Source organism: Alternaria ventricosa, assembly GCF_023758065.1.
Source record: "Alternaria ventricosa strain BMP 2768 chromosome Unknown scaffold_14, whole genome shotgun sequence".
Classification (NCBI taxonomy): Eukaryota; Fungi; Ascomycota; class Dothideomycetes; order Pleosporales; family Pleosporaceae; genus Alternaria; species Alternaria ventricosa.
In genome coordinates, this window is record NW_026055694.1 from 483336 (window position 1) to 503684 (window position 20349).

Genomic DNA, 20349 nt, shown 5'->3' on the forward strand with positions numbered 1-20349 from the left:
GTTTCTTGTCACTTTGGCCCTTCGCTCATCACTAACAATCCTTTGGAACACTACTCTCAGATAGACTCCGTACATGCTATATATAAATGGCCATGCTGAATGCAAATCTACATCAGATCCTTCACACGCTCTTCGCTCTCCTTGATCCACTGATCCAGCAGCTGCCTATTCCTCGGCTTGAACCCGACTTTGAAGTACTTCGGTTCAAGCGTCAAACTAGTTGGGATATCGTTCGCATCAAGGCAGTCCATGATCGCTTCGTCCCGCGGGTCTACCGGTGGCGTAAACTTGAAAGCCGAGATCAACCTCACAAAAGCAGTAAACAGCTCGCGGTTAGCGAGATGTGAACCAACGCACATACGCGAGCCGGCGCCATATCCGTAGTGTGGTGTTCCCGCACCATCTGGCACGTCGAGGTAGCGCTCTGGATCGAATTTCTCCGGGTTCTTGAAGTGCTCTGCGTCGTAGTCGGCGGCGTATGCATTCATATAGAAGGTTGTTCCCGCTGGAATGTTGACGCCATTCCATTCGATGTCCTTGATGGAGACCCTGGGTAGGCAGATGGGGATTACGGTCCAGTATCGCAAGATTTCTTTGTATAGAGCGGTGATGTACGGGATCTTCTCCTCGTGGAGACAACGCTCCCAGGCATCGTTGTTAGGGTATACTTTCATGATCTCATCGTATGCGCGTTGTTGAATCTTTTGACCTTCGGGGGTTGCGAGTTGTGCAATGCCCATGATGAGGTTGCCTGGTACGGTATCAAGACCCGCCGATACCATGGTCAGGCAGATGGACTTGATCTCGGCTGTCGTGTGTTAGTGCGAACAAGAATGAGTGGGAAAGCTCTCAACATACCTCTGTTCAGCTTTGCATCTGGATCCTTCATGATATTGCCGGTGATGCATGGTTTATCTGTACCCTTCTCGATCTTGTCTGTCAGTGTGTTGAGGAGTTTGTCCATGTACACGTCTCTCCTCTTTCGGAAGCTGTTCGCCTCGTTGCTTTGGCTAGGAAAGAGTCTCAAGAGTGGCACATAGTCTTGCCAGTTGTTGCTTGTCGATCTGAAGTTTCCTACACCACGCTCAACCTCGACAATCTCCTTCAGTAGAGGCGCGTCCTTGTTTCCGTCTATCCTGTATCCGTAGTTGAGCGTCAGACTCGTGTTCAACGCATATCGCTGCCAGTATGGCCGTGGGTCGAGATCGAGCTCTCCACCCTTGCTATCGTATAGTAGTTCTTTTATTGAGACCGTGGATTCGAGATCGATGAGTGGCATGTAGGACTGTACAGCAGGACGGTTGAGCGCCGTGGCAGCGGCCTTGCGACGGTTCTTCAAGGACTCATCCCACGGTGAAGTACCAATGGTGAAACCTTGAGAAGAAGACACCACTTTGTGGAAAGTGTGGAGCATAGGTCGAGAGATCATCGCGGACTGGTTTGTGATCCAGAGATGGCGGACGGAATCGAACGAGTTCGCGAACACAATCCTCTAGATACTCGTGTTAGCATTGATACTTACAAGAGTGTGCTGACTCCATGCGAGACTCAAACTTACCCTGTTTCCCATCCTCACCTGGAAGACAGGACCATACTTCTTTGCCCATCTTTGCGCTACCCTCGCGTGGTTCGTACCAAGCTCGTGTAAGCTTCCAAAAAGCGGCAGGCCCGGGACTTCTGGTAGTCCCTTGATGTGTGGTGTATCAGTTCCGTAGAGGAACTTGTATAGAAAGAACCCTACGACAGCAAGGCCGGCGATGTAGATGGGGATAGTCATTTTCTCAAAAGGACTCGAGGTCAATGAGAAGAGGTGAGAGAAGTGGAAGAAGAAAGCTCGCAACCCTAGAGCAAGAGCGAACCCTAAACAGGCCGGTAGCACTTATAGCAGTGAGAGACCTCCGATGCCATGCGCTTTCTCTTAGGAGGAGATCCCTAGCTGGACACGCCGTTCCGAGGTCAGGCTCAGCATGATTAGCCTCCGTTTGACTGGCCACGAATGATCCAAGCATTGGTTTCGATGGAGTAAGCCCATCGCTGCGGGGCATCCGCCGCCCGTGTCATCGTGCGCGCAGAAGCGTATGTTGATGCAGCGGAATAAAGCCGCGAAGTGATGGTGTTGATGCTAGTGTCAGGGTGCGGAGACGGACGCGTTGTGGAGGCGGCTAACTCCTTCGGGAACAGGTGATGGACACGACAAGCTTTCAGTGGACGATGGAGCTCTTTGGCACTCACATTGAACTCTGGTAGCGGAAAGAGCCTCAAGATCATATGTCAGTGCTTCATGAGTAGTATTGTCGGCTTCTTGCGCGGCCCCTGCCAACTGCGACCCTCCAACGCGCTGAAATCCAATAGGCTCATCCATCTCAGGTTCTCACCGGATGCTTCAAACTTTGCGCTAAAGCATCTATCTGCAAGAACAGCGGATCTCTCGAGCATGCTGCGTCATTTTGTAACTTCTGCCGCATAGTGGAGAAGCTTCCAAAAATTGTAGCCGCGGAATGATTCCTTACGCAGAAGATCAGGTACCATGCTCAGCTCATGTTTGTACTGCTAGTAGCTCAGCTCGCACAAAGCTCGGAGATGATGAGACTTTGAACATTCAGACTTTTATATCATGGTATATACAAGATATTATCCGGATAAGGCAAGAGCTATCACCAAAAGGGATCATGATATTCTGTAGCAACAGCCTGCTGATGCAAAGATTGGCTCGTCCTGTGCTCTGCTTCACATGAGGCAGCCTTCCGTCTACCCTTTCAACGACCATCAGAGCGCTCAAGCAAAGCTCAACTTCAGCGCAGGCTCAATGCGGCCCACGCACTCTCCAAAGCCAACCAGAGCCTCCTCGTCTGCTCCGCACACTCCTCGAATAGTGATCTCATCCCCATCCTCCAAGAAAGTCCTCTTCTCACCACCCTCTAGAGCAATAGTCTCTTTCCCGTTGTTGCTTTGCTCTAGAAAACTTCCGTACTCGGCTGGAGAGTTTCCGCTGATGGTGCCAGAGCCCAGCAGGTCACCGGGTTGGAACGGACATCCGGTGATAGTGTGGTGTGTCAGCATCTGCGGGAATGACCAGAGCAGATTCCGTGCATTTACTTTCGATACCGTTGTCTTGTTGCCGGATGACGCTGACCATGGTTAGCATATGTACTCAAGATGACATGAGGATGTACATACTCTTCACATCGACTTCAAGGTTGATGTCGTACACACTCTTCTCATCCTTCTCCTTCAAGTAGGGCAGCACTTCCGCATCATTTTCCAAGCCCTTCGTCTTGAACGGCTCCAGTGCATCTGCGAGTACAACCCAAGTGCTGATCGTGGTGCCAAAGTTCTTCGCATTGAAAGGCCCCAGGGGTACGTATTCCCAAGCTTGAATGTCTCTCGCAGACCAGTCGTTCATAAGCACAACACCGAATAGATTCTCCTCGGCTTTCTCTATCGGAATTGGCACTCCCTGTTCATTTGACCCGCAGACAAAAGCTCCTAGCTCTAGCTCGATGTCCAACTTCTTACATGGGCTAAATGTAGGCACCTTCTTCTCTGCAGTAGGATCGAGCAATATCTGGCCATTGGGTCGCCGTATAGGTGTCCCTGATGGAACTACTGAAGATGCTCGACCGTGGTACCCGACTGGGAGGTGTTTGTAGTTTGGTTGCAGTGCGTTCTGGGGTCCTCTGAAGATGACGCCGCAGTTGTAGGCATGGTTCATGCCCGCAAAGAAATCAGTGTAGTCGCCAATCTTGAATGGGAGGTGTGCTTTGAGTTCTTTGAGCGGTATTAGAGCTTGCTTTTGGAGTGCCGCATTGTTCTTCAGAACATCGGGGTATGTTGTTTCGACAGAGAAGACGCTTTGTATGTACTTTCGGACCACAGAGTGGATTGGGCGGCCGAGTGCTGCAAATGCGTTCAGCGATGGTTGCGAAAAGACAGCTTGATGTGGCTGTATCGTCGAGAGTCCTGAAAAGCCATTGTTTGCAGCAAAGACTTCGAGATCTAGTGCGTGATCTCCAATGGCGACTGCCAGCCGCGGTGACTGAGATGATGCTGTCGAGATGACACCGAATGGGATGTTGGCTAGTGAGAAGTGTGAGCCACGAGGTATGCTGAACCAAGACCGCAACGAAGCCATGATTGATGTCTGTTATGATGTCTGAAAGTCTTCCGATGAAGTGAGATGATTAGACGTTGACGCAATAAGTGCGTACGGCTTTGGGCGTTTTGGTACGGTAAGAGCTCAACGTTCCCTCACGCGATAGTTCTTGATACACGAGTATACTTGTCAGGGTCAACGGGAGGACTAGGGAAACTTGCAGGCTCGGATTTTCGGCCCCGTAGTCTCAATTCTGGAGCCATGGTGCAGATGGTGCTGGATGGAACACCGGCTTGTGACGGATGAGGCGGGCTCGGAAAGATTCCGTCAGTTGCCAACGGACAGGGGTCATGGGCTCTCCGCCTGTGGGGTAAGCCGACGCGCGCGCCCTTGATGGTGCTTTCTTCTCCGCTTTGCTGCTGCGACGCGACGAACGACGGAATCTGAAGCCGCCCATTACCGCACTTCGCGACTTCGCGCCTGCGTGATGGCCGAGCCACAGCTTGCCACGGCTACTGCGATGCTGCATGCCCGCAACATCCGCGAAGGGTATTTACGCATCTAGTGCCGTACCCGCGTGTTTGATTATTGTCCACTGTTGTTTTTTGATCTTGTACACACTAACGTCACGATGCCGTCTACTCAGTTTGCTTTCAAGGAGAAATACCGATACCAGAATGGCTTCAACTCTTACCATGAGTATGGACGCGACTACCCTACTGCGACAACATAGACTGACAATCTCCAGGACTGAAGCAGTAGAAGGCGCGCTTCCAATTGGCGCAAACTCCCCTCAGAAACCCCCATATGGTCTTTACGCCGAAAAGCTCTCAGGCACCGCCTTCACAGCCCCGCGACATGAGAATCAGCAAACATGGCTTTACCGCATCCTACCGTCGTGCGGACACAGCAACTTCGAGCCCCGCGAGTCCAAGACGTTCAACACGAACCCCGAGAACAAGCCGTGGGAGAAGATACACTACATCCCGAACCAGCTACGATGGGATCCCTTCGATCTCGACGAGACGGTAGACTGGGTGCACTCACTCCATCTAGTGGCGGGTGCGGGTGATCCTACAATGAAGTCAGGCGTCGGATACTTTATCTATGCCGCAGGAAAGGACATGGAAGCCAACGAGGCATTTTACTCGGCGGATGGCGACTTCTTGATTGTGGCACAACACGGCGTGCTTGATATCCAGACGGAACTGGGGCGCCTCGTTGTGCGTCCGAATGAGATTTGCGTTATACCGCGTGGCATCCGGTACCGTGTCACTTTACCAGAAGGCCCGGTGCGAGGCTACATTTTGGAGTTGTACCAAGGTCATTTCACGCTTCCTGAGTTAGGACCCATTGGCTCCAACTGCCTCGCAAACGCGCGAGACTTTCAGGCGCCAGTGGCCGACTTCGACGAAGACACCGAAACCGAATGGAACATCCTCGCCAAGTTTGCCGGACACCTCTACGCTGCGAAGCAGAGGCATACACCGTTCGACGTGGTCGCATGGCATGGACTATACTACCCATACAAGTACGATCTCGGACGCTTCAACACCATAGGCTCCATCTCGTTCGACCATCCAGACCCGTCGATATTTACCGTTCTCACTGCGCCAACAGACCGACCAGGTACCGCAGTAGCTGACTTTGTCATCTTCCCACCACGTTGGTTAGTGGCTGAGAACACCTTCCGACCGCCATGGTACCACCGCAACACAATGTCCGAGTTTATGGGGCTCATTGGTGGTCAATACGATGCGAAGACTGGTGGAGGCTTCCAACCGGCTGGTGCTTCTCTGCACAATGTCATGTCTGGTCATGGACCTGACGCTGCGACTCATGAGAAAGCATCTAATGTCGATCTACAGCCCAACAAGGTTGGTGAGGGCAGCATGGCGTTCATGTTCGAAAGCTGCCTCATGATTGGCGTAACAGACTGGGGCCTCACAAAGTGCCAGAAGATACAAGAAGGCTACAACGCGGAGAGCTGGGAGCCACTGAAGCCGCATTTCAAGAGGCCTGGCCCTAAGAAGATTGACAATGGTGTCTCGCCACTGGTGGCGGGAACTGAGGGTGATAAAGGCCAAGTGCCTCACTATACCTGAGCGCGAAGAGGTCGGAATGTTGTACTTTTAGCGTTTGGCCCGAGTTGGCCACTTCGGTGATATTCGGTGCTTACGACCAGGCTTACTGCATTGGTATCAGTAGGATGGCGCGTCGCGATCAACAGGGTGTTGTTTCAATGCCCCGCAGCGTGGGTTTGAACAAGACTGTGAACTATGAGCATAAACATGAGCATCATAGATGTACCGTGTAAAGTACTGGCCAATGCCACAGTCTGTCACCCATCCTTTCCTTCCTCTATCGCATTAAATCCGCCGTGACACGTACTAGCAGTGTTGTCGGGCGGTGAGTTGTCTTGGTGCAGTAAAGTGCCGATGTGGAGCAAAGTCTAAGGGTCCACTAGCGTCAACAACTGCTAGAGCGCGGGGCTATCTCTCCCACTTTTCTCCCTCGACGTTTGTTTCTTCATCCCCCCTTCACCCCTCTCCTTCTCTATACCCCCAATACATCACATCAAACCGCCAGAATGTCTGCCCCCGCCCACAAGTTCAAGGTTGCCGACATCAGTCTTGCGGCGTTCGGTCGCCGCGAGATTGAGCTCGCCGAGAACGAAATGCCTGGTCTGATGGAGACTCGCCGCAAGTACGCTGAGGACCAGCCATTGAAGGGCGCCCGCATTGCTGGATGTCTGCACATGAGTATGTCTATCCTTTTATCACTACAGTTACAATGCTAATCCACCCCAGCCATCCAGACTGCTGTCCTCATCGAGACCCTCAAGTCCCTTGGTGCTGAGCTCACCTGGACCTCCTGCAACATCTTCTCCACCCAGGACCACGCTGCCGCCGCCATTGCCGCCGCCGGCGTACCTGTCTTCGCCTGGAAGGGCGAGACCGAGGAGGAATACGAGTGGTGCCTTGAGCAGCAGCTCACAGCTTTCAAGGATGGCAAGAGCCTGAACTTGATCCTCGACGACGGTGGTGACCTCACTGCTCTCGTCCACAAGAAGTACCCTGAGATGCTCAAGGACTGCTACGGTGTCTCTGAGGAGACCACCACTGGTGTCCACCACCTCTACCGCATGTTGAAGGGCAAGGGTCTCCTCGTCCCTGCCATCAACGTCAACGACTCCGTCACCAAGTCCAAGTTCGACAACTTGTACGGTTGCCGTGAGTCGCTCGTCGATGGTATCAAGCGTGCCACCGACGTCATGATTGCTGGCAAGGTCGCCGTCGTTGCCGGTTTCGGTGATGTCGGTAAGGGTTGCGCCCAGGCTCTCCACAGCATGGGTGCCCGTGTCATCGTCACCGAGATCGACCCCATCAACGCCCTCCAGGCTGCCGTTTCCGGCTTCCAGGTCACCACCATGGAGAAGGCTGCTTCTCAGGGTCAGATCTTCGTCACCACCACTGGTTGCCGTGACATCCTGACTGGTGTCCACTTCGAGGCTATGCCCAACGACGCCATTGTCTGCAACATCGGTCACTTCGATATCGAAATCGACGTTGCGTGGCTCAAGAAGAACGCCAAGTCCGTCACCAGCATCAAGCCCCAGGTCGACCGCTACCTCATGAACAACGGCCGCTACATCATCCTCCTCGCCGAGGGTCGTCTCGTCAACTTGGGATGCGCTACTGGTCACTCTTCCTTCGTCATGTCCTGCTCTTTCACCAACCAGGTCCTTGCCCAGATCATGCTGTACAAGGCCTCTGATGAGGAGTTCGGCAACAAGTACATCGAGTTCGGCAAGACCGGTAAGCTCGATGTCGGTGTCTACGTTCTGCCCAAGATTCTCGACGAGCAGGTCGCCCTTCTCCACTTGGCACACGTCAACGTTGAGCTCTCCAAGCTCAGCGACGTTCAGGCCGAGTACCTTGGTCTCCCTGTCGAGGGTCCTTTCAAGAGCGACATCTACCGTTACTAGATTTCTTAATGTCCAGCGTTTGGGAAGTTTCAACACGACGTTATGAACTTCGATGATACCACTTCGAAAAGTTGTCTGTCTTCAACGGCATAGCATCGAGCCTGGGGCTCGGCGGGGTTTGGTCGTTCAAAAGGCGTTGTTTGCAATCATCTACTTGACCCTTCAACCATGGTCAATACCGATGATGATACCCTATGTAAGAGTGAGATATGGATAAAGATAGACTGCGTCATCCACGCAGCATAAGAACAGTAACAGGCCACCGATCTAGACGGTGGACTGAAGAATGAACAATAACGGCGGGCCTCCATACCCGCCTCAACAAACACTTCGTCGATCCATGACTTCTCCCGTGATCAACGTACAGCTACATAAACTTTCGCCACGAACACAGGCATACTCTCATCGGGCCTCACACGAAGATGCAATAAGTACTCCTTGCGTCTATTCTGACATGTTGACGTCTGCAGTGCCCAAACGTTATTCGTTCTCGCGTCCTCCACATCCATGCCGTATCGCACGCATACGTCAAACTCAACAGCCGATCGTATACACACACACAACGTTGCCCAACATCGCAGTAAAGATATCACGAGACGCATGTTCCGCCGCTAACATCGGATCGGACATGTCGCTGCATGCACGCCACATCAAATACTTCCCGCTCAGCATACGCAGTACGCAGTACGCAGTGTGTATGATGCGGTAACAGTGAACGCAAGGAAGTCACAGCAGCAAAGAATGTGTCAGGTATACTCCTGCAATGTAATGTACGAACGGACGACACGTTGCTATGCGTAGGCATGGCGGGCCGATGTAGCTGTAATCCCATGCATTGCATCGTCCAACAGGGAGTGACAAAGTTCGATACATCGGATTGAGAAGTAAGTTTGGTCTTGCTGTGGTTGGGAGGCGAATGGTGGTTGCTATGGCGTTTCCCGCGCTCTTCATGTGTGAGGACCGAAATGTCGTGTCGGAATGTAGCACGATGGAGGGTTTCTCCGTTCGTGACGGCGGGCTGCATTGGGAGTTGGTAGTATACGAGTCTTTTGGTCGAGGAAGCGAGGGCTCTTCGCTTGTGCTTCTGAAGAGTACACGAGCAATATACCCCCATTTCATTCCTCCCATCCCCACACAAGCAAGGCAGACCCAACCCTCCATACCATAACCCTCCAAGTCCAACTCCCCCAACATCTCACAAAACCAGACACACAATGACACCCCTGCCCCAACCCCGTTCCACAACATGCTCCGCCTCCGCCTCGCCCTTGCCTGCAGAACCGGGTAACTGGATCCACGACATGGCGATTTGGAGGCTGAGCAACTTGAAACGTTGGACTCGTCCCTCTCCAGCCTCGTAACATGTTGTGCGTGTGGGGAAAGAAAGGGAAGCTACAGCGTGGTTACACAGAGTCTTGCATATCCAGTATCGATCGGGGGCAGTGAGCTTTTGGTGGAAAAGAGAAGGAAACAGGGGGCTCGGGGGATCCTGGCTTATTCAACAGGAACACGACGTTGTTGGTGACATGTGGGGTTGAGACATGCGGAAAGTTTATGACGCCACGAGAGAACGCGTGGTGACATCTGAGGCTGATTTCGGTACCGTAGAAAAAAGATGTGGAGTAGGGACAGGGGTTGGCGAGCGAGAGCTGCAATGCGATGCGCGTAGTTTGGAATTGCGAACGGATGTACGTACTGAGGAAAGATATTACAATTTAACGCGGACCTAGATTATCCGCCTGCTGCTACTACTACTGCTATACAAAGCATATGTACCTTCCTGACCCATAGATTATCTTGGAGAAAAAAACAATGTAACTGAAAATGCCCTATGATGCCAACGCTTGCTATGGGATGGAGAACATCTGCCTTAGTCTCCATGGTGGGTGATGATGAACCAAAGTAGAGAGGTATCAAGAACAGTAGGAAACGATGAGCCAGCCGGTGCTTTTCATCGGCGGTAATGATGCCGCGATCGGAATATCAAGAGTGAATAGGGAAACGCCACCAAAATTCGAGAAACGGAACGCCGGATGTAGCGAGTGCCTTAGCGGAGACCGATAACGCTCTGGGTATTGTCAGTAAAAGCCATGGTCCTCTGTTAGGGTAAACATACCATTTCCAGCGTCCAGACCCTCCTTATCCACACCTTGAGCTTGCCTTCGACACCTCTGACATTGTCAAGCTCGACACCTTCCCACCAGCAGCGGCGAGCGGGTTTCCTCCAGAAGAGGAGCAGCTTCTGCGCCATTCCGACAGCGTTGCTATTGGCGAGGTCGTTACCCTTAATGTCCGTCCTCAGGCGTGCAAGCGCGATGCTGCAAATAACAGCTTTGTTGGGCTCGCCGGCGCGGTGACCCCATCGGTCGTCGTGGTTGAAGCCACTGCGTGGTGTTAGCTGCTGTATTCGAATTCGCAGGTGGTATGCTCACCCTGCAGTTAACATCTCGATCAGGTGCTGCTCGGTCGTTCCTGGTTCTTCGCTCTTCCTGAGACCAGAGAAAATGCCATCTTGTCTCAGCAAAGCTTCGCCTGCAGCCCGCTTGACTTCGATCATCTCGGGCTGAGTGATGTCGCGATGCGGTGGGATAGCGTAGAAGTCGAGGTCCTCTCGCAGCACAATTATACCAGCGCGGTCCTGAAGCATGTCCCTGGCAGAGCCATGCATAGGCTCAATGGGCACAGCCTCGGCAGCATGTTCGGCAGCGGTCGGGGATGGAGGTGATGCGGGAATGGTCTGGGCTACAGTGCGGAAGAACTCCAGCATGTACTGTAGGGAGTTTGGATCGTACTGTGAAGGGTAGATATTGTCAGATAAGTATAATGCGGGGTTGGAGAGGTGGTACAAGATCTTAGCTACTGGGGCCGAGGGAATGGGAGAGGAAGAAGAAATGGGGTTACCAACGTCGACTGGGTATACGTCTCCATCATGGTAGGAGTTCATGTGCCCATCTGGGAGCAGGCCATTGGGAAAGAGGGAAAGGAGGACGAATTCGGGAAGGGTTAGAAGTTCGTCTCGCGATAGAGTGAATCGCGTGCCCCTAGGATGCAAATTAGTTTTGGTGTCGCGTGTGACGGAGCATTTCCGTACCTCAGTTCCAGAGTGATGTTCTCGTCTGATCCACCGAGCGTGTTGATGGGCGGTCCTGCATTTGTTGTTTGCGACACCTGAGTAATGATACTCGCGGGACCTCCTGCGGATGCCATTACGTACGTAAAGGACTCGAGTGGGCTGGATCCTTCGCTGTAGGGTGGCGGCGGCTCTCCGTCGTCGAGGTCTTTGCTACTAGAGCCTTCCTTGGTATCGGAAGGGAGCGCGGCTTTGGTGGCAGCTACGGCAGCTGCAGACGAGGATGACTCGGTAAAGGCAGGCGCGGATGTAAATGCAGGAGGTGATTCGTCTTCAGCGGTTTCACCGAGCTTGTCGCGTTCCTCAGCGTCGTCGGGCGGGAAGAAGAGGGAGGAGAAGGGAGGTGGGTAGGGTGATTCGCCGGCTGTTGTCGTCAATGCGGCGGTGCTGCTGGCGGGAGCGGTGACGGCGTAGGGTGGACGGGAGGAATCGCGCTGGGTGGGATTCGGAGGCAAAGGAGTGACTACGGACAAGCCGTCTGTACTGGAGTTCTGCGTGCGCGACAAGGTGCCGGTGGTTGTGTATTGGACAGGACCGGATGATGAGCTCGAAGGGGCAAGCGCGCTAGTAGCCGCTGTCAATTAAACCTGAGCGCGTGGGCACCACGAGGCAGCTACGCGCATTAGGTGGAGCAGCGGTCGAGGTGAAAGGGACGCAAATGTTTGCTTGCTGTGCTGGGCGGGAGGTGTTGTGCGTGTGATGAGGTGCCAGTGCCGCGATGGACGCGGAGTGGTTAATCAGTCCAGGCGTCCGCTTTGACCCTAGCGTGCTTTCCAACTTTCGAGCAGAAGAGCAGGCACAACCTCGGAATGCTATGTGATATCCTTCGCATCACGTAGCTGCGACATACATGTAGGTAGTTCTTGTTAGAACCATAGTGAGTATATTATACGGATCTAGCTTTGTCAGAATACGGGATAGTATATCATCACTATCACCTATTCTATATCCTAACCGAATCTAGTGCTTCGCTACAACTCCCGCCTCGTTCGCTTGCGCTGTGATGCGGCGCTTGTAATCTTTGACGGTTCCATCGAAGTGCTCGATCGTTCCGTTGTCACACACCCACAAGCTTGTGCATACGTTCTGCAGCATAGTGACATCGTGACTGACCATCAGCACACCACCCTGGAACTTGTTCAGTGCTTCCGAAAGCGCGTCCATGGCCTCGATATCCAAGTGGTTAGACGGTTCGTCAAGCACGAGAATGTGCGGGTTCTGCAGCGCTAGGCACGCAAAGGCAACACGCGATTTCTGACCTCCTGACAGCAATTCCATCTTCTGTAAACCAGTCATACCCGTAATGCCAAAGGCACCGAGGTGACGACGGTACTCTTCATCCGCCCTTCCGTGGTACGTCTTCGACATGAATCCGACGGCACTGTCGTTCAGGTCCAAAGCATCGACGTGATGTTGTGCGAAGAAGCCTACACGTAAGCGTGGGTTTTGCGAGATGAGACCAGTGGTAGGTTGAAGTGCGCCGATGAGTAGCTTCAAAGCCGTCGTCTTACCAGCACCGTTGGGACCAACGATACCAATACGTGAATCGAGTTGCACATCGAGGTCGACGTTCTTGAGCAGGATCTTGTCGGGGGTGTAGCCAAAGGTAACACCACTCATCTGAATGATAGGAGGTGACATCTTCTCCACCTCTGGGAACTTGAAGTGCACCGAGTATGCTGCCTCTGGTGGAGTGAGGACTGGCATCTTCTCCAGCTTCTTGATCCTAGACTGGGCCTCAGAGGACTTGGCAGCATTGTATCGGAACTTGTCGATGAAAGCTTGCAAATGCGCGCGCTCGGCCATCTGCTTTTCATACTCACGCACTGCTGTCTTGCGGCGCTCTTCTTTGGTGGCGTAGAAGGAGTCGAAGTTGCCACCCTTGTAGTAGTCGAGTCGCTCAGAGTGTTGATGGATGATGTCGGTGGCCACTTCGTTGAGGAATGCTCGGTCGTGAGATACGACAAGTACTGTGCTTGGGTAGCCCTGGAGGTAGTTCGCCAAGAATGTAATAGAGGGGACGTCCAACATGTTCGACGGCTCGTCAAGCAGTAGCAGATCAGGTTCACAGAACAGCGCACGTGCAAGAGCCAGACGCATCCTCCATCCTCCAGAGAATGTTTTGGTCGCGAATTGCTGTCGTTCTTGTGAGAAACCAAGACCTGCGAGGATACTTGCTGCTCGAGATTCTGCCTTGTCAGACTCCATCTCGGCGAGCTTGCCATGAATGTCGCTCAGAGTGGTATCTAGACCTTCACGCTGAGTGTCTAGCCTGGCAGCATCTGCGGAGGTGTCGGCCATCTTAGCACGCTCCTCTTCAAGCTCAGCTAGCTCCTTGCTAATCTTCTCTTGCTCCCGAAGGAGATGCTTGCGCCATACATCGGCGTCCAAGACAGCCTGCAGTGCGGGTGTGTCATCACCAGTAATCTGATGCAGTCAGTCATTGGACTTGCATAGTGCATGAAGTGACTTACCTCCTGTTCCACGTGAAGAATCGAAATGTGCGTAGGAATAGCGACCTCACGACGGGCGAGGGCGCGAAGCAATGTGGATTTACCAATACCGTTTTGACCTACCAGACCGTATCTGCGGCCATATGCGAGTGTCAAGGAACTATCTGTAAGGATGCGTAATCCAGGCATAGAAATGTCAAAGCTATCGATCTTGATGTCTTTGCTCTTGTTGTTGGCCTCGCCCAGCTGCAGCGGGTTGACAGCCATGTAGAATTCTTCATAGCTTTGTGCCTCGTTGGGCTCATTGAGAAGTCGAGAAGCTTCATATTCGACATTCTTGAATTCTTTGCGGTCCTGCTTCGCACGGAGCTTGCGTTCGGCCTTTTCAAGTTTCTTGCGATCGACCCTGGATTCAACTTTACGTGTGTTGGCAGATTCTAAGTCGACGGCGCCGCCAGCAAGACCTAGCGTGGAGGAGATGTTCCTGGACGAGCCCACGTGGATAGCCTGGTCGAGCTTCTTGGCTGATGGAGCCATCTGGCGCCGCTCACTGTCTGTGCCATTGGCGGCGTTCAGGCGGGAAATGAATTTTTCCACAAGGTTCTGGATACTCGTCTCATTCTGAGGTGAGAGATCTCCGGACGCTGATAAGAGCAGCGCGCTCACGGTGGCAGCGGCCTCCTCAAGTGGGGAGGGGGCATTTGGGTCAGTGTCGGAAGTGAACTGGTTGGCAGCATGGGTCAGGTACCCGGCCGAGTACTCTGACAGGACAGGGTCGATGTTCGGGATTTGGGTTCTGATTTCGGATTCCATGGTGGCGGGTGACGAAGTCGATGTCGGCCGCAGTCAATGTCACCGTGGCGCTGGCGAGGTCGGCGAGCGGGCAGTCCTATCTCGTGCGTTCACGTAGTCAGCGTGTAATAGCGGGGCAGTGGTGGTCTCTGCTTCTTGCGGTGCTACGGCTGCTTGTCCAAGGCAGAGAACATTTTGACGTGGGATGCCAAATGTGGCGTGGCGGCGGTTCTGGAAGGAGCGGGCGGCGGCCAATCAGGGCGTCGACGCCGACAGCCCATCAAACATGACAACCCATTGCTGCGCCTGTGGACTGGCACAGATGGCGGATCTGCACCACGCGTCTGGAGGCGCTCTAGCAATGATGTGCTCCTAGGATTGTCCCGGTTGCTCGCATCTCTGTGTTCCCGCGGGTCAGCACGCATCGCACAGTCACGTCAAGCTCTGCACGCACAGCTCGCCCAGCAAGCCGTCTGCCAGATGGACTCCAACGTGCGCCCACTATTCCTAGAGTGAGGGGCACAACGGTCTCGATAGTCTGCAAAAAGCCTCTGGAGTTCGTAGCGGCCCTGGCAGTCATCTTTCAGCTGCCTTAGGTCGGGCACGGAGCCGCCTTGGCTACGGCATGCAACATGTGATGTAGCCTTGTCAATTGGCTTTTGAAAATTTACGGACAGAACAACGCATGCCTAGGAGTACAGCCATGGCAGGTAGAACTCGCAGCATGCGGGCTTTAACGGCGGAGATATATCCCGGGGCGCTGAATTCGCTGCCTCAGACACACGGATTCCGTCCTATCCTCAACCCATGCTCCCGCTTCTCACCACTTCTCCGCTCTGTGGCTGACGTGCTGTGCGTTTCGGCTATCAAGGATCTCAATCACGAGCAGCTTTCCTACCAGAGTAATCGATGCCCGATGGAGCCGATTCAACAAATATCTGCCACGCCATGCTCGTAGGTACCAAGGTCCTTCTGCCGTTGACTGTACCGAAAGCTGGGCGCGAGGTAACATGCGATGGCTCCGTGGCTGCACAGTCTAAAGCACGCCTTCGCTACCACCGATGGACTACATAAGCCGGTTGACACTTGCGTACGCCGCGATCAGCAAACATCTCCACTTGGCTACAGGGGTCTCTCCGAGCAGTTCAGCGGCCGGCTGCCAATCACCGTGTGCTGTGACGGGCGCCCGGGATGCTATCTGGTACACTATATTTGGGTAGCTCTGACGGCAGAGGGGTTCTTCCAGCCTCTCTGCGCCATGTCCCTGATTGTTGTTGATTGTTACTCGGCGCTAGAGCTCGCCCGAGACAGATGGGCGCAACGTCGTGGTACGGCCAACTGGGCACCGCAGCGGGCCCTCAGTGCCTGCCCAAGGAGTTGCTGCCTCGGGCTCGTCGCATGCAGCATTGGCTGATGAGATTGACTTTACTCGCAGCGTGGAGCTATGACGGAGCAAAGTGAGGCATGGGGTCTGTGTACCTCCGTGTTATGTTTCGAGTCGAGCTGCCGCTATCAGCCCTCATCGGCGACATCTCGCTAATCCCAAGAGAGCTGGGTAGCCCTGTACGTAGATCCCAGAAGCAACAAGCAGTGGATTCTTCAGTCGTCCGCTCGCTCCTCGTCGAGCTCCACCTCTCTGCTTCAGCCCGTCGCGGTGCTTGTGCCGTCCATCCTTTGCTACGCTCCGGAATGCAGTACGCCTGCCCCAGCGCCTGATTGAGCCCCTCTCCTCCCACCGTCTATACTCGTGCAGCTCGCGATCCCTGGTTCACCGGCACCCTGACATGCCATAATGCTCGACAAGTCGTCACAAGCGCCTCGACGAGTGACCTTTCCCCGGCGGCTTGGTTTCCAACGAGAATGAAAACTGTTCCAACGGTAATTACCCTGCATTTCTCTATCTCATAGTCCGTGGATCTTGTGTACGCGCTGCAGCTGCCCTTGATTTGTTTTGATATGTCTCGATCGACGACGCCGCGTCTGCGTCTACTTCCGAGAGCGGCTGCACCAAGACTGTCTCACCTCGATATACCTCTCTTATAAGATGTCGTACTAGGCGCCATGACTGACGGACCCTTGTGATACAGCTCTGTGCCACTGCCGCTGTCGTTGGTACATCCTCTGTCGGCCTGGCCTTTGGACGGGAGGCCCCCTTCGACCCGTCGCACCCCAATAGAAAAAAGGCCACACCAGCATACGAGCCGAGTCTTGATCCCATGTCGACCGCTGCCATGACCACGACCGCGCCTCCCTTTAGCGGTCCCGTACCCGTCGTTCCTGCCTCGCGCATGCCGTTTGCGACTCGACTCAGTCAGGATGGCCGTTCACAGCTGCGGATCGTGAGGAGGAAGACGAGCGACGACGCGGCGCTGCAATTGCCGACGAGTGCGACGAGTGCAAACTACCCCTCCAGTGACCAGAGCGTGTCCGACGTAGACATGGCCAGATACGTGCCGTCACGGCGAGCCTCGTGGATCAAACGCCTCTCCTCCATATCCAACTCGTCGAGCAGGAACACCAGCCCGTCGCCGCTGTCGCCCGCCGTGTCGTGCTCCAATGGCTCCATGGCCTTTTCTCACGAAGGCTCGACGGCGCCCATAGCCGGCAATCGGTCCTCTTCACCTGTCACACGGAACAAGCTGGTGAAGCGCTCCTCGTCAGTGCGCGGGCCGCGTGAAGAGCCCAGAACGAGCACCTCGACCCTGCGACCGTCGTTCCGTCGTCCGGCCACCAGTCACCAGCGCAACGCAACGCTGCAGAACTACGGCGCGCGGCTGTCCATGACGGCCGAGCACACTTCCATGGACGAGCACCCGCATTCCGCAAGCACCGACAGCGAGGCCGAATACACCCAATTCTTCACAGCGAGGATCATGAAGGAGCGGTCACTGACGAGGCGGAGAGGCTCCGTGGCATATGCGAACGGGTTCAAGAGGATATTCCCGGACGACAAGCACAAGCCCATGCTCGTGCTCGCGAGGTCGGTCGTAGCAGGTGCAGAAGACGTAGATGACTCCACAAGCGACGACGGTGAAAGCGTGTTCTATGTAAGTCGACCAGAGACGCCGCTCAGCATGACGGCCATGTTTGCCTCTAGGGACGCAAACCAAACTCGTGGCCGGCCCTCCACATCCCAGCCCGAGCATGCCCCTCGACCCAAGCGCTCCTTCTCCATCACCTCCTTCCTGTCGTCCAAGAAGGAGCGAACAGGCGCCGTGTCCAGACCCAGACTTTCCCGCCGTGCGAGCCAGCGGGTCAACTCAGCACCCATCCTGCCTACTATGAGCAGACGGCCACACAGCACCTCATATGGAGAAGGCCGCCGCGATGTGACAGACCCCAAACCAGCAAAGCGCGACATCGCCACGTCCGCCGGGCTCCCCGAGTCAGCGACGGCACGCCATGGTTCTCACACCAGGCGTCTGTCGTCGCCCTTGCCGGCGCTTCCTCCCTCTGACATGCTCGCTGGCGCGGGCTTGGCGCCCTTGTCTCAGCAGCCCGACGATTTGGCCTCAGCCGCACCGGGCGCCAATCAGGCGCCACCATCCCCTACTCTAGCGCAATCGGGAGTTCGGGTCTCGCGTCATTCCATGGCCCCCTCAGAACAGGCCTCGACATTGGTCGGCTCGTCTGATAATGAACTGCGCGCCTTAGGCTCCGGCGACGAGGACGACGCTGACGTCCAGAGCGACACCGTCTTTGATTCGCTGCGCACTGGTGCGACCAGAAGTACAGCTGGCGGCGCCCGTGGGCCTCGCATTGAGACCATATTCGACGAGTCACCCCCCGCCAAAGTCAAGGTCAAGGTCACAGCCCTACGCGATCTACTGCCGCCCGGCGCTTTTGGGGAGCCCACCGTCAATGGTGTCGCCGGCCACCAGAGCATCGCCGAGGAAGAAGAGAGCATCTCGACGCCCGTGCGGACTGTTCGTCCCCAGCGCTCATCGCAGGACTCGCCCACCTTCTCCCGAACACACAGTGCGCCTCTCTTCCCCAAGACGATAACGTCGTCTCCCCCGAGCATGCCCAAGCCGCTTTCGCTTGGCACATTGGAATGGGACTCGCGAGCAGGGGACGACGACGATAGCAGTAGGTGGTCACTAGAAGAGGCAGATGATGAGGATCCCTGGGTTGATCATCCAACAGTCAACCACAAGGCCACACCCGTGTCGCTGCTGCGACAGCACAAGCATCTGCTCGCGCCCGATTACGTTCCTAACCCAGCTACGCCCAAGCGTCCTACATCAGAATTCGGCGACAAGGACGCGCGAAGCAGCATCTTCGATTGGTCTGAGCAGCAAATCGCAGACAAGAACTCAGGCAGCTGCACGCCGCCACGTCCCCGGACGGTGCACGGAAAGAAGGATGCGGACCGCAGAGGCAGTCGCTCTGTTGGACGCAGAGTCCCCAGCGGGTTACACGCCCGCAGCCAGAGTGTGCCCGTCGTTCCGGATCTGACTGGCAAGCGTAGCACAGTGGTCACAAACAAGTTTGGCACCTGGGGTGTGGGAAGCAAAGGTGTCACCGAAGACTGGAACGACGACTTCGACTTTTCCGAACTCACTGAGGAGCCTGCTGCAGAGGACGGAAGCTCGCCTATGGCGAACAGTGGCTCGTCCATGGTGGTACCAAAGACTATACAAGAACAGCAGAACAGCGTTCTTGCAAACATCAGTCTTCTGCGCGAATGGGGACTACTAATCGAGGAGCTCAAAGAGCAAAGAGTACGCGCGGTTGCGCTCGGCATGATACAAGGCCCACCTTCGGGCATGTGGCTTGAAGTGGATGCGATGATCGAGCTTGCAGACCAGGAGGCCGACCACGAGGGCTTGGCCCACGCCTCTCCGCCCTCATCGCCCGGCTTTGACGACGACGCTTTTGACGAACCACCAGCCAGCCCTAGTCTTGGACGAGGAAGGCAGAAGTCATCATCTCCTAACGAAGATAGCCCCAAGCCACCACAGTCAGCGCGCCCTCTGAGGAAGTCGATTCTCCCTTCCAGCAACGGCATCTTTACCCCGCAATCTTCACCGATCACACCTAGACTGGACTCTGACGCCACACTTGCGACACAAGAATCCAAGACTATCGTTACGAGACCCCGGAAAGACTCGGAAGCTAAAGCGCGTTCTGTCATCGAAGCGCTGCAAAAGAGGAGGAGCGCATACGAGCCGTTCCTGGATGCGCCTCCCGTACCTTCGACACCTTCGAAGAAGGTTCCATTCGATACCGCGACTCTGCGACGCATCGTGCCATACGTTAGTACGTTGACGCGCAAAGTCAAAGACACGATCAGGGATGCGGAGGGCTTGTACTCGAGTCCTATCGCAAGCCCACTACACGAGGAGCCACCATTCAGCATGATTCACCAACAAGATGCGGATCTTGCGGCTCAGATGAAACTCATGACGGTGATGTAAATTCACAGGAAACAACGACGCGATGGAGCTATTACGAGCATGTTTGGGGTAGCATTCAACTCGCTCCGTGCTGGCCACACGCATCTGGGCAAAAGTTTGTGGGGAGAAACAAAAGTTTCTTCTGGATATTTCCCTTTGGATCAGAGCGTTTGAGCGACGATCCGGCCTCCATGGCCTGATCACCTATTACCCTGTATTAATTACGCAGCCGTCGACTACCAGGTCAGGCCAAGTACTGCATTTGAAGCGACATGGCATTTGCGATTCCTTTTTGCATAAGTTGCAGCATCTCCCAGCCAGGATACACGTGGAAAAGAGGAGGCATGCGATATGAAGCGCACATGCGCAGCATGCATATGTTTTGTCTAATGGAAGAATACGGCGCATTGAGGATTGGGTTTCCTATGTGGATGCGGAGCATATAATACTCTCCTGGTGGGATGGGCATACCGCGCAGTTCGCGAGAGCCGCTT

General features: G+C 54.7%; 6 protein-coding genes across 6 annotated transcripts; 3 read left to right on the forward strand and 3 right to left on the reverse strand.

Annotated features, from left to right (window-relative positions):
* Positions 1 to 107: 107 nt before the first annotated feature.
* On the reverse strand, positions 108 to 1777 carry J4E93_007744 (uncharacterized protein; the record flags this gene model as incomplete). The annotated part of the gene is made up of 3 exons (XM_049345648.1): positions 108 to 808; positions 859 to 1492; positions 1559 to 1777. The coding sequence occupies 3 exons, from the start codon at positions 1775 to 1777 to the stop codon at positions 108 to 110; spliced, it is 1554 nt and encodes a 517-aa protein (XP_049197175.1).
* Positions 1778 to 2775: 998 nt separating this feature from the next.
* J4E93_007745 (uncharacterized protein) lies at positions 2776 to 4132 on the reverse strand (the record flags this gene model as incomplete). The annotated part of the gene is made up of 2 exons (XM_049345649.1): positions 2776 to 3128; positions 3178 to 4132. 2 exons carry the CDS (start codon positions 4130 to 4132, stop codon positions 2776 to 2778), a joined length of 1308 nt encoding a protein of 435 aa, XP_049197176.1.
* Positions 4133 to 4724: 592 nt separating this feature from the next.
* On the forward strand, positions 4725 to 6198 carry J4E93_007746 (uncharacterized protein; the record flags this gene model as incomplete). Its single annotated transcript, XM_049345650.1, has 2 exons — positions 4725 to 4792; positions 4842 to 6198. The coding sequence occupies 2 exons, from the start codon at positions 4725 to 4727 to the stop codon at positions 6196 to 6198; spliced, it is 1425 nt and encodes a 474-aa protein (XP_049197177.1).
* Positions 6199 to 6683: 485 nt separating this feature from the next.
* Positions 6684 to 8081, forward strand: SAH1 (S-adenosyl-L-homocysteine hydrolase; the record flags this gene model as incomplete). The annotated part of the gene is made up of 2 exons (XM_049345651.1): positions 6684 to 6855; positions 6904 to 8081. 2 exons carry the CDS (start codon positions 6684 to 6686, stop codon positions 8079 to 8081), a joined length of 1350 nt encoding a protein of 449 aa, XP_049197178.1.
* Positions 8082 to 10128: 2047 nt separating this feature from the next.
* Positions 10129 to 14477, reverse strand: J4E93_007748 (uncharacterized protein; the record flags this gene model as incomplete). Its single annotated transcript, XM_049345652.1, has 6 exons — positions 10129 to 10149; positions 10198 to 10465; positions 10514 to 11122; positions 11173 to 11702; positions 12187 to 13638; positions 13686 to 14477. 6 exons carry the CDS (start codon positions 14475 to 14477, stop codon positions 10129 to 10131), a joined length of 3672 nt encoding a protein of 1223 aa, XP_049197179.1.
* Positions 14478 to 15944: 1467 nt separating this feature from the next.
* J4E93_007749 (uncharacterized protein) lies at positions 15945 to 19876 on the forward strand (the record flags this gene model as incomplete). Its single annotated transcript, XM_049345653.1, has 2 exons — positions 15945 to 16019; positions 16544 to 19876. 2 exons carry the CDS (start codon positions 15945 to 15947, stop codon positions 19874 to 19876), a joined length of 3408 nt encoding a protein of 1135 aa, XP_049197180.1.
* Between the last annotated feature and the right edge of the window lie 473 nt (positions 19877 to 20349).